Raw genomic sequence first — 13,453 nt, 5'->3', positions numbered from 1 at the left:
CTGTGCCACCAGACACCTACTTCACAAATCCATTAATAGGACCGGGAGACTTAGAAGCTTTGCTTAGTATATAGAAACAGACACGGAAGGCAGCCAAAATGGGAAGACAAACAGAAACCATATGAGAGAAGATAACAGAGATCCAGATATAATGGAGTCAAGTAATCTAACAGATGCAGAGTTCGAAACACTGGTTATAAAGATGCTCAATGAACTTTTGGGAAATGCTGATAAATTCAATGAGAACTTCAACAAAGAAATAAAAAACATAAAAATGGAAATGGAAAATATAAAAGGGAACCAGTCGGAAATGAAGAACACATTATCTGAGATGAGAAGTAGAGTAAATGAAATAAACAATGGAATAAACAAAATGAATAAAGAAAAGGATCAAGTGCCCTATCTAGAGGACGGGAAAGCCAAGGATATACAATCAGAATGGCAAGGGTCCAAATATTCCTCTGATCGGCATAACTGAAGAAAATCAAGATGTTGAACAGCTGTTTGAAGAAATAATGATGGAAAACTTCCCTAACCTGGTGAAGGAAATGGACATAAAATCCCAGAAAGTTTAGAGAATTCCAAAAATCAGGGATCCAAAGAGGCCCACACCAAGACACATCATAATTAAAATATCAAAGGTTAAATACAAAGAAAGAATATTAAAAGCAGTAAGAGAAAAACAGATAATTACATATAAGGAAACACCCATAAGACTGGCAGCTGATTTCTCAAAAGAAATTATGCAGGACAGAAGGACTTGGCAAAAATTTTCGACAGGATGAAGACCCAGGATCTACAACCAAAAATAATTTATCCAGCAAAGCTATCATTGAAGGACAGATAAAGAGCTTCCCAGACAAAAATAAGCTTAAGAAATTTATCACCACCAAGCCAGAAAATTACAGGAAAGGTTGAAGGGACTTCTTTAAGAAGAAAAAATACAAAAGACTCACTTCGGATTAATAGACACACACAGACTAAAAGGAAGGGGATGGAAAAAGATATTCATGGACCTAAGAAGGTATTTAAGTCAGATTGAGAAAGATAAACACTATATGATTTCACTTATATGCAGAATCTAAAGAATAAAAAGAACAAACTAATCAAAAACAGACTCACAAATATAGTGGACAAGTTGGTGATGAAAAGAGGGGAGGGAATGTTGGGGGCGCTGGGAGAATGGGGTGAAAGGTTCAAGAAGTACAAATCTGTAGCAAATAGATGGTCACAGGGATGGGGAGCATGGCATAGGGAATTCAGTTAGCATTAATACGTTGGCTAGGTTGAGGGTCAGGGGAGAGAGGGAGCAATTGGGAGATTGTTTTACAAACTATATAGATGTCTAACCAATCAATGTACTGTATACTTGAAACTAATTAAAATAAATAAATTTTTTTAAAAAGGTAGTGGGGTACTGACTTAAGGATAAACATGTTCATCAATGGAACAGAAACTGAGAGTACAGAAATAAACCCATGCATCTATGGTCTACTGATTTTCAACAAGGGTGCCAAGACCACGCAATCGAGAAAGCATAGTCTTTTCAATAAATAGTGCTGAGACAGACAACTGTATAACCACATGCAAAAGGATGAAGCTGGACCCTCACCCTTCACACCTGATCTGCAAAAATTAACTCAAAATGGACCAAAGACCTAATTGTAAGACTGAAAACAACAAAACTCTCAGAAGAAAATATAGATGTAACTCTTTAGGATCTTAGATTTGGCAATGATTCTTAGATATGATACCAAAAACATAAGTAACAAAAGCAAGATCAATTGGACTTTTGTGATCAAAGATCAAAATAACTTTTGTGAGTCAAGGATACTATCAACAAAGTGAAATGACAATCCACAGAATGGGAGAAAATAATTGCGAACCATGTAACTGACAAGGAACTTCTATCTGAAATATATAAAGAACTCTTACAAACTAAATAATAAAAGGCAATCTAATTAAGAAATGAGCAAAGGATCTGAAGAGATACTTCCCCAAAGAAAAAATACCAATAGCTAAAAAGCATATGAAAAGATGTCCAATATCATTAGTCACTAGGGAAATACAAATCAAAACCACAATAGATATCACTTCATATCCACCAAGATGGCTATAATCAAAAAATCAGTAAGTTCTGGTGAGGATGTGGAGAAATTGGAATGCTCATATATTTCTGGTGGGAATATAAAAATAGTACAGCCACTTTGGAAAATGATTTGGAAGTTCCTCAAAAAATTAAACATGGAGTTACCACCTGACCCGACCATTATGGGCCTGGGTAAATCCTCAAGAAAAGGGAAAATATGTCCATGCAGAAATGTGTACACAAATTTTTATAGCAGCATATTCATAATAGCCAAAATGTCAAAACAGTTCAAATGTCCATCAGGTGATGAATAAATAAAATGCAGTATATCCATACAATAATATACAGGCATATCTTGTTTCACTGTACGTTCGACAGATTTTTGTTTGTTGTTATTTTTTACAGATTGAAGGTTTGTGGCAACTCTGAGTTGAGCAAGTCATATCATAGCCATTTTTCCAACACCATTTGCTCACTTCGTGTCTCTGTATTACATTTTGGGAATTCTCTCAATATTTCTAACTTTTTATTATTATATTTGTTATCTGATCAGTAATCCTTAATGTTACTATCATTACTGTTTGGGGGAGCCATCGACCATGTCCATATAAGTCAGCAAAATTAATCAATGTTGTGTGTGTTGTGACTATCCTGTGACCAGCTGCTGTTCCTTCTCCTTCCCTCTCCTCAGGCCTCCCCATTCTGAGACACAAGAATATTGTAATTAGTCCAATTGATAACACTAGAATGGATAACATTAGAATGGTGTTCAAGAGTCATATGTCTCTCACTTTAAATCAGAAACTAGAAATGATTAAGCTTAATAAGGAAAGCATGTTGAAAGTCAAGATAGGCCAAAAGCTAAGACAGGCTGAAATCTAGGCCTCTTCTACCAAACAGCCAAATTGTGAATGCAAAGACAAAGCTCTTGAAGGAAAAGTGCTACTCTTACGAACCAACGTATGAATCATAAAAAAGAAACAGCCTTACCGCTGGTATGAATAAAATTTTAGTGATCTAGATAGAAGATTCAAACCAATCACAATAATGCCCTTAAGCTAAAGCCTAATCCAAAGCAAGGCCCCACCTCTCTTTTACTCGCTAAAAGAAATGAGGAAGCTGAAGAAAAGTAAGGTAGAGAAGTTGGCTCATGAGGTTTCGGAAGCAGTCTCCAAAATAAAGTGCAAGATGAAGCAGCAAGTGCTGATGTAGAAGCTGCAGCAAGTTATCCAAAAGATTTAGCTAAGATAAGTAATGAAGGTGGCTACACTAAACAGATTTTCCATGTAGACTAAACAGTCTTACATTAGAAGATATCATCTAGGACATGGGTGGGGTGCCTAACCCCAAGGCCTTGGACAGGTACAGGTCCATGGCCCGTTAGGAACAGGGATACACAGCAGGAATCCAGCAGCAGCAATCATCATCTGCATTTGCGGCCACTCCTCAACACTAACATCACCACCTAAGTTCCACCTCAGATCATCAGGCATTAGATTTTCATAGGAGCACTGGTCCCTGGTGCCAAAAAAGTCGAGGACCACTGATCTAGAATTTTCATAGCTAGAGAGAAGACAATCCCTGACTTCAAACCGTCATAGGCCAGGCTGACTCTCTTCTTAGGAGCTAATGCAGCTGGTGACTTTTAAGTTGAAGCCAATGCTCATTTATCACTCCTAAAATCCTAGGACCCCTAATTTTATGCTAAATTTAACTCTGCTTATGCTCTATAAATGGAACAGAGGCACATCTTTTTACAACATTGTTTACAAGTAGTTTAAGCGGACTGTTGAGACCTGCTGCTCAGAAAATAAAATTCCTTTCAAAATGTTACTACTCGTTGAATATGCACCTGATCACCCAAGAGCTCTGATAGAGATATAAAATAAGATTAACGTTGTTTTCATGCTTGCTAACACAATATCCATTTTGCAACCCATGGGTTGAGGAATAATTTCAACATTTAAGTTTTATTATTTAAAAAAAAAAAATTCTGTAAGGCTATAGTTGCCATAGTGATTCTTTTGACAAATCTGAGCAAAGGAAACTGAAAACTCTCTGGAAAGGATTCACCATTCTAGATGCCATTAAGAATATTCGTTATTCATGAGAAGAGATCAAAATATCAACATTAAGAAGAGTCTGAAAACTTTATTCTGACCCTACTGGATGACTTTGGGGGGTTCAAAACTTCAGTGGAGAAAGTAACTTGCAGATGTGGTGGAAATAGCAAGAGATCTAGAATCAGAAGTGGAGCCTAAATATGTAACTGGATTGCTACAATCTCATGATAATGTTTTAACAGATAGAAAGTAGTTTCTTGAAATGGGATCTGCTCCTGGTGAAGATGCTGTGAACACTGTTGAAATGACAACAAAGGATTTAGAATATTATATAAATTTAGTTGATAAGAGCAGTTAAGGGTTTGAGAGAACTTACTCCAATTCTGAAAGAAGTTCTACTATGGGTAAATGCTATCAAATGGCATCACACGCTACAGAGAAACCATTCATGAGAAGAAGAGTCAATAACATGGCAAACTTCATTGTTGTCTTATTTTTAAAAATTGCCACAGCCACCCAAACTTCAGCAAACCACCAACCTGATCAGTCAGCAGCCATTAACATCAAAGAAAAACTTTTTACTGGCAAAAAGCTTATGACTTGCTGAAAGCTCGGATGATGGCATTTTTTAGCAAAAAAAAGTATTTTTTAATGTATGCATTGTTTTTTAGATGTTCCTGCACACTTAACATACTATAATCTAATATAAACATAACTTTTATATATAGTAGAAAATAGAAAATTTTGTGTGACTCACTTAATTGTGATATGCACTTCATTGTGGCAGTCTAGAACCAAACCCACATTATCTCCAAAGTATGCCTGTATCATGCAGCCATCAAAATGAATGAAGTAGTGACTGATGCTACAACATGGGTAAATCTTGACAACATGTTGAGTGAAAGAAGCCAGACAAAAAAAAAGCCACATACTGCATGATTCCATTTATATTAAATGTTCAGAACAGGCAAATCCATGTGGGTAGAAGGTGGTTGCTCAGGGTTGAGGGGTTGGTAAAGAGTTTCTTTTCAAGGTGATGAAAATGTTCTAAAATTGTGATAATGGCTCCACAAACCTGTGAATAAAATCTTGAAACTGTAAACTTGAAATGGATGAATTATATGATATGTGAATTACAGCTCAATAATTTGTTACTTTAAAAAGTCTTCATTAAGAAAAACCTGTAGTACAGCACAGTAAATACAGCCCTTTGGGAAGTAAAGAAAAATTTTTTAAAGGTTCATATTTATAATCAAAAGAATGGGAGGTAAGACTATAGCAACTATCTGCTCTCTGGCATTTCAGCACCTAGAGAGCAGACAAACGAGTGGTAACTCGACTTAGTTCTCCACTAGTCTGCTAAGCCAACAGCAATGCAAACCTAGAATTAGAAGCAAGACAATTTTTACCAAGGGATCCCAGAAAGACTCAGATTTAGCCTTCACATAAATGAAATGAGAATAATTTCTCTATTTTTCACTGGGTTGTTGTGAGGAATAAAACAGGAACTGCATGTGAAAGTGCCTTTCAAATTCAAAAGAGTGCTTTAAGAGTACTGACAAAGGAATCTTATCATTACCTTGCCAAGTCATCACCCCAAGGAATTGATCAGCTAATTCCTGAGGGAAACGCCAATGCTCCGGAAGGCACAAAGTTCCATCAGATCTTTCAGAACAGAAGTTCTCCAGGTTAGCGATCAGGACGTTCAGGCATATGTTGACCAAAGAGTAGGGAGATGCCTCCTCCTAGCAAACAAATCCCCAAACAAATTTTGTTAGAAAACGTACAAAAATTCAACATAAAAGTGGGCATGCCTTACATCAAACTACTTGATGAAGATATCTAAAGATAGAGTATACTTACTCTAATAATGATTTACATGTAACTATATAATGAAACCACTTTATTCTAACTTTAACTGAATAGAAGATTTCATCTATTGTAACTTCCATTGTATCTTGAAAAATATTAAGTTCACTCAATCCTTCACTTATCACCTGTTCTGTGCCTGGCACTCAAAATACTGGGATGAGTAAAATATAGTTCTAATCCTTTTGGAGCTAACAACTCAATGGGGACTACAACCAAGAAATCTGACAATTTCGATACAACATAATGGACTATTCAAGCGAAGAACACATGGTCATTCATTCGACAAATACTAATTCAGTAATTATTATGTGCCAGAGAATAAGAAGGCCTGCCTGTGCTTACCCTCAAAAGTATTCACAACATTAAAAGGTTACTACACCGAGGGTGCTGTAACAGAGTAAGAATTAACAGAGGTGAGACTGTAAGGGTACATGGTCCCTTTCTCCTCGAAGAGAGAGATTTGTTCATTCAGCAAATATTTCAAAGGCATGGAACCATATTAAGACACAGAGACAGTGATAAACCAAACAGATTGCCATCAAAGGCTTCAATGTGCAATAATTCATTGATCTCCACACCACTTTCAACTGATTAAATTCCCTCCATGGGAATTTAATTACTGGTTTGCAGATACCCTCAATTCCTTGTTCCCTTCTCCTTTACACTCTCTGGACAAAATGCCATTCCTGGAAGGATTTCACTATCCACCTTTCCTGTGGCAACAGCCAGCAGTTAATCATCTATGAAGAGAAGGAAGATTCACACAACATAGCATGTCACCACAAATTCATAATCTTTAACTTCAAATGAGCCCTCAATAGCTGGAAATCCTACGAAGTTTCTTTAGAAAGGGCACTCTCCCACCATCGGGCAAGAATTATTTCATGACTTGTTCTTCACACCCCTTTTTAAGCTGCTATCAGAATATGACTCAGTTCACTGTGAAAAATGAAGCCATCTCCCCATCAAACATAGCTGGAAACTGCATGCATCTTTTACTTATTCTCTTATATGGAAAATGTCTACCTTCTTACAAAGACAAAAACTTCCACATGTGCTAGCTGAAATTCATCCTTTATGCCTTTGTCCTTCCTGTTATTTCTTCATTCACACATACATCTTAAAAATAATCCATTTGAGAAGTCTGAATATAGAATTTATGCTCTATTATTTGCCTTAAAAACAAGAAACCCTCTGTTGACTCCCACATCCTCTTCATAATCAAAATTCTCCAATAATAAGTTTACTCCACATGCCATAAAGGAATAAATACAGAATCTCAACAGGGAAATGAAAGATCTGAAAAAGACCCAAAGGGAACTTCTATTTTATTTATTTATTTTAAGGCGAGGCAACCCTTGGTTGACCTCACAGATTGCAAGGACCTTGTCAGTTTACAAATCCTTATTTTTTTTATTTTTTACACCTACAGCACCTTGGTCTTCCTAGGTGGTCTCCCATCCAAGTACTAACCAGGCCTGACCCTGCTTAGTTTCCGAGATCAGACGGATCGGGCTTGTTTAGGGTAGCATAGCCATAGACTAAAGAGAACTTCTAAAGTTGAAAAAATATATTATTTAAAATAAATAATACATGAAATGACATTATCAACAGATCAAAAATTACAAAATTAGACCTCAGTGAAGTTGAAGGTAATACAATAGAAACTAAACTCAAACAAAAAGGATGGGGAAAAAATGAAGTATAAAACCCTAAGGAACAATCTTAAGCAGTCTAATATATACATGGGTAATCGAAACTACAGAAGAGTTTAAGTGATATTAGTAAAGAAAAAATATTTTAAGAAATAATGGTCAACAAGGATAATTTCCTATACTTGGTATTTATGAAATTGTTTTGCAGTTTAATATTTACTTAATTACACAATTAATTCACTGGGTACAAAGAATAAAACAAATTTGATGGCTTTCTTTAAAAAAAAAAAGTTCAAAAATGTTCAAACTAGATACAGATCTCAGAAGAAAACCCAAAGTGAAATAAAAAGACAAAACAACATGGCAAATACCAATGATAAAGAGAAAAAATCTTAAGATAGAGTGGAAGGTATTTGAGCGGACACAGTTTAAAAAAAATAAGGCATGAACACCAAATTTTCATCAGAAGCAATGCTACCCAAAAGAAAATAAAATAACATTTTTGAAGTCCAATAGAGGGAAACACTAAATGCAATGAAAATCTTTCAAAAATAAAGGTAAAATAAAGATATTTCCAAGCAAACAGAAGCAAAGAGTAAACTTTTCACCAGCATACCTACACTATAAGAAAGGTTAAATGTTCTTTAAGCTGAAGAAATATGATATAAGCTAGATATTTGGGATCTAGAAAAAAAGGATGAGTAGGGAAAACAAGAACACATAGATAAATACAAAACAATTTTTAAATTTTCTGAATTTCTTTAAATTGACTAAATGACCAAGGCAAAAATAAGAACAGTGTATCATACAATTTATAACATGGAGAAATAAAATGTATTATTTCAATAGCACAAAGGAGAGGGTAAGGGAGAAAAATAAAGGAAAACTGTTGTAAGGTGAAGTGACAGATTTAAAAGTAGACTGGTAAATCTGTACATTTTACAAAGTAGAGCCATGGCTCTCAAACAGGTTTTAGGATCCCTTTATAATCTTGGGGATTATTAAAAACTGGGTTGTATCTATGAACATTTACTGCATTATAAGTAAAAACTAAGAAATCTTTAAAATATATTTTAATTCATTTAGAATAAAGTTAAAAATCTAATTGTAAGATGACATTTTTTAAAAAACGGCTAAATTTTAAAATAGAAATAAACAGCTATATTTTCAACAATATTTAAAAGTTTAGTGACAACAGCAACACTGCTTTTACATTCTTGCAAATTTCACTAATATGTAGCTTAAAAGAAGAGAAGGAGTTTTTAGGAATCCCAGAGGTCCTGATATTGCAATTTAAAAACTGCTATCTTTGAGTGACCATTAAAGAGAAAAAGAAAGAAAAGGAGAGAAGCAAAACTAGTAAGATAAAAAATGGAACTTTAAAAATAACCAACTCAAAAGAAGTCAGGAAAGGAAGAAACACAACACAAATAGCAACACAATAGACTTACACCCAACAATTTTGATAATTACATTTACTCTAAAGGGCACAACTTGTCAGTCTGGATAAAAATAAAATAAGTTAAGACTGCTTTTATAAGAAATGTGCTTTATAAGTAACAACACAGTAATGTTGTTAAGCATTACTCATAAAGAAACTTGAGTGACCATAGTAATGTCAGAAAAAGATATCAAGGCAAGATTACCAGAAATCAAGATGGATGTTTCGTAATGATGAAAAGGTCAATTATCACAATGAAATTCCTAAATGTATTTGCACTTACTGACAGCTTTGAAATTCATTGAGCAGAGACAAAAATATACAATGGAGAAATGACAATCTCCTCAATAAAAACTGAAGAGATATACATAAGAAAATGACTCTGGAACACTTTCTTACACCACATAAAAATAAACTCAGAATGGATTAAAATTCATAAAGCAAAATCTAAATAAAAAGAAAAATCTACAATTACAGTTGGAAATTAATACTTGTCTTCAGTAACTGATAAAAACAAGTAGATGGAAAATGAGTAAGAATATAGATTAACATTATCGACCAACTTGATCTGACATTTATAGAATAGTGTACTCAACTGCATTACATATATTCAAGTACATATACATAAACATGCACTGAGATATATCATATTTAAGCCATAAAACCAATCTCAATAAATATAAATGGACTGCAATCACAGTATGTTCTGACAATACTAGACGTCAATTAAACAAAAAGATGTGAAGAATATTCCCAACTATTAGGGAACTAAGCAATACACTTATAAATATCCATGGGTCAAAAAAATCATAATGGAACCCAGAAAATATTGTGAACAATATATGAAAATGTATGGATGTTAACCAAAGCAATGTTAGAGAGAATGTATAGTTCTAAATGTTTACATTCAAAAATATATATAAAATTAATGACCTGTTTCCACCTTAAAAAGATAAAAATAGTTAAAACCCAAAGTAAACATAAAAAAAGTAAATTATAAAGATATGAGCAGAAATAACAAGAACAGATGTACAATGGATATAAATCAAAGTTTCTTCAAAAAGATAACTACTACTAAATCCCTAGGTATAAGACCAAGAGAAGGGAAAAAAAGAGAAAACACGAATGACCAAAACCAGGAACAAAAAGAGATCCTATAAACATTTAAAGGATAATAAAGGAATCGTATGAACAATTTGGCCAAAAAATATGATAACTCAAGTGAAATGAGCAAATTCCTTGAATAACAAACTACAAAGACCGACAATCTGTAAATGCATACACATTTAGGAATGTTATGGCTTGCTGTATTGATTCATAAATATAAAGAATATGAATAGTTCTATATAATTAAATTCTTCCCCCAAGAAATACATGTAATTAAAAATCTTCCCCAAAATAAATTCTCAGTGGCACCACTGGTTGAGTTCTATTAAAAATCAAAGAAACAATATCAATCCTCCACAGACTCAAAAAAATTTAATAGGAAACACTTCTCAATTCAGTTTTTGAGACTAGCATTAGCCTGATACTAACATCAGACAAAATATTTCGAAAGAGCAATTCTCTCATAAACATGAACATAAAAATATTTCACAAAATATTAACAAATAAAATCATGTAATATATAAAAATAATACATCATGCTCAAGTGGGGTTTATTCCCAAAATGTAAATTCACAATCAATACAATCCACATTAACAAAATAAAGGACAAAAACATGATCTTAATAAATGCTGAAAAAGCATTTGACAAAGTTCAACACATTCATGATTTTAAAAAAACCTATAACTCTCAGCAAATTAGGAATAGAAGAAAATTTAATTTGATAAAGGGTATCAATGGAAAAACCTAAAACAAGTATCATACTTAAAGGTGAAAGGTCTAGAACAATACAAAGATGTCTACCCTCATCACTCACCACTTTACCATTAAACAAAGTTTCTAGATAATGCAATTTTTAAAAAGGATATAAAAAGCACAAGCTGAAAGGGAATAAGTAAAGCTGTCTTTATTTGCAGACAACACTATTGTAAGAAAATCTTAAGAAAACTTAAAAAAAAGAAAACCCGACTAGAGAAAATAAATGACTTTAGCAAGGTTGTAGGCTACATGATCAATATACCAAAAAGGTTTCATGAAGTTTTTAAAAATACAGTAGTATCAAAAACAGGAATAGATTTAACAAAATATTTAAAAGACCTTTATACCAAAAACTACAAAACTGCTAAATAAAATTAAAGACATAAAGAAATGGAGACGTATGTATCATAGGGGAAAATGTTTACACACATTATGTAATTTTAAGTTAACTAAAAATAAAATATTTTAAAGAAAACAGGTGAACTTAGAACCTGACAGAAAATGCACTGGTCTGATCACTTTTCTAAAGAAAATACTGTTTTGATTCTAATGCGCTTGAAATACTACGTACTTAAAAACTCGTGTCCCGAATAGCTAAAAATTTACAAATTATACAGCAGCTTTTAAAAGTAAATCCAAAACAGTACTAAAAAGGGGGCGGACGGTGAAGGATAAACGGGGTAAAGGGAATATGTGGCGACAGAAAGAAATCTAACTATGGGAGGTGAACACACAATGTAAACAAATATATGCCTTACTGCTAAAGTGTACAGTTATAACTTATTGGATTTTGTTAAGCAATGTCACCATAACAAAAATAATTTTAAAAAAATTAAATAAAGAGCACAGGCTAGATCTTTGAAAGGCACAAAAGCCCTTCAACAAGGCGTTAGTATGTTAAGTACAGCCTCAATCAGAATATCCTTCTCTCTGTACTAATTTGGGGTTGGGTCGTCACTAGATTTTGAGTTCTAAGAGGGTGGCCCCTTGGGGTGTTTGTTGTAGAATGTGGTGTCTGACATCATAACATCAATGTCAAGTTCATAAATAAATCTAACTATCAGAGTTCTCAATTTACCTACACACTAGTAAAATGGAGACTATCAACACCTACCGGAAAAAAAAAAAATAACATTACCGGATTTTCTTTAGAAATGCGATACTACTTAACCCACAGACGCCAAATACTCTTTTGGTTTGCATTTCGCTGTTTAGTTTACTAGGCATTCTATGTTTAAAAAAAGAAAAAGAAAAAAGAAAAAAAAGAAAAACGGGTGAAATCGAAGGAATTTCAGTCTTTGGGGTTCCAGTTCCCCCAGCGGGCTAAGAAGGGTCTTCCGTTTACGGTCTCCCGGCCCAAAGCTTCGGGTAGTAGTAGCCGAAGGATCAAGCCTCTGGGGAGTACAGCGTCCAGAACGCACGTGGAGGAACCGTCGAGGTTTGGGACATTTGGGTTTATTACGACAATAAGCACCATCGTCTACTACAAAGTAGGCCTAGTGCTATGCCCACCACGTACGTCTAAGCTTAAGACCACCCTGTAAAACAGACGGCAGGCCCTCGGCACGCACAGGTGAATACGATACCTATGGGGAGGACACGCCCAAGGTCACGCGGCGGCGGGGGAGGGGGCGGAGGGAGGCGGGACTCACTCTCCAGGCGCCTCCATTCAGCTGCACAAGGTTTTAGCACTCGTCCCCTAGGCTTGGACACCCTAGACAGAAAACTCGCCTCCAGTTTGCAATTCCCGGGCGATGACGGGAACTTGGCAAGAGCTCACGCGTCAGCCGAACGAACCAACAAGTGCCTCCGTATGAGCCCCGACAGCTGGCCGCGCTCGCCGGGCACGCGGTGTCCGGTCAGGGTTGCGTCGTCGCCCGCACCCCGGGGCTCACCTGCACCACGAAGCAGCCCAGGGCATCCTTCTGAACGTCGGGAGGGACGATGGTGCGGGGCGAGAGGCACGGGTGCAAGAAGTGAACCATGGCGACCCCCGCCGGCGGGACGTGAGGAAAGGGGCGTCGAGCCGGGACGGATCCCGCGAGAGGTGGAGTTGACCCGCACCGGGAGGCAGCCGAGCAGCGCCGCGTCGGTGGACAGCGCACGCAGCGCTCACGCCTCTCCCTGTGCCGGCCTCGACTTTTGAAACGCCCGGCGTAGCGATGCGCACGCGCCCGCCGCAGCCTCACCTCCCGACCCCCGCCCTCAGAGGCTGTCCCGCGGCAGACCCCGCCTCCAGGAGGAGCCCTCCCCACTCCCACTCCCATCGAGCCCCCTCACCATCCGGGCCCTGCCGTCCTGCTTTCGTCGCCGCAGCGCCGCAGAGACCAACCTCATGCCTGCCCAGCGACTAGCCCAACATCTACTCACCCCTTTAAGACCAACCGCCCACAAACTCACCCCTCAGGGATTGATAGCACATTGCCGTCGCCCCTCAGAGGCATGAACGGCGGGCCAGATTATGGAGTT

The 13,453-nt window shown here is 36.4% G+C and overlaps 1 protein-coding gene and 1 pseudogene across 5 annotated transcripts in view; both read right to left on the bottom strand.

Annotated features, from left to right (window-relative positions):
- ZYG11A (zyg-11 family member A, cell cycle regulator) overlaps positions 1-13,115 on the bottom strand; it is a 65,336-nt gene extending 52,221 nt beyond the window's left edge. For 3 of the 5 annotated variants that reach the window (XM_016120360.2, XM_016120362.2, XM_016120363.2), the window contains exons 1-2: positions 12,880-13,115; positions 5,732-5,897 (exon numbers count right to left, since the gene is read on the bottom strand). In XM_016120360.2, the coding sequence (XP_015975846.1) occupies positions 5,732-5,897; positions 12,880-12,969 (256 nt within the window). In that variant the 5' untranslated portion in view covers positions 12,970-13,115. Of the gene's footprint in view, positions 1-5,731; positions 5,898-12,636; positions 12,690-12,879 lie in introns of those variants that run through there. The other 2 variants (XM_016120361.2, XM_016120365.1) reach the window with 2 other exon arrangements.
- On the bottom strand, positions 7,448-7,566 carry LOC118604790 (annotated as a pseudogene).
- Positions 13,116-13,453: the final 338 nt, after the last annotated feature.

Source organism: Rousettus aegyptiacus, unplaced genomic scaffold (assembly GCF_014176215.1).
Source record: "Rousettus aegyptiacus isolate mRouAeg1 unplaced genomic scaffold, mRouAeg1.p scaffold_m13_p_1, whole genome shotgun sequence".
NCBI classification, from domain to species: Eukaryota; Metazoa; Chordata; class Mammalia; order Chiroptera; family Pteropodidae; genus Rousettus; species Rousettus aegyptiacus.
The sequence above is the reverse complement of the archived record's forward strand: the minus strand, read 5'-3'. Positions and strand labels throughout refer to the sequence as shown.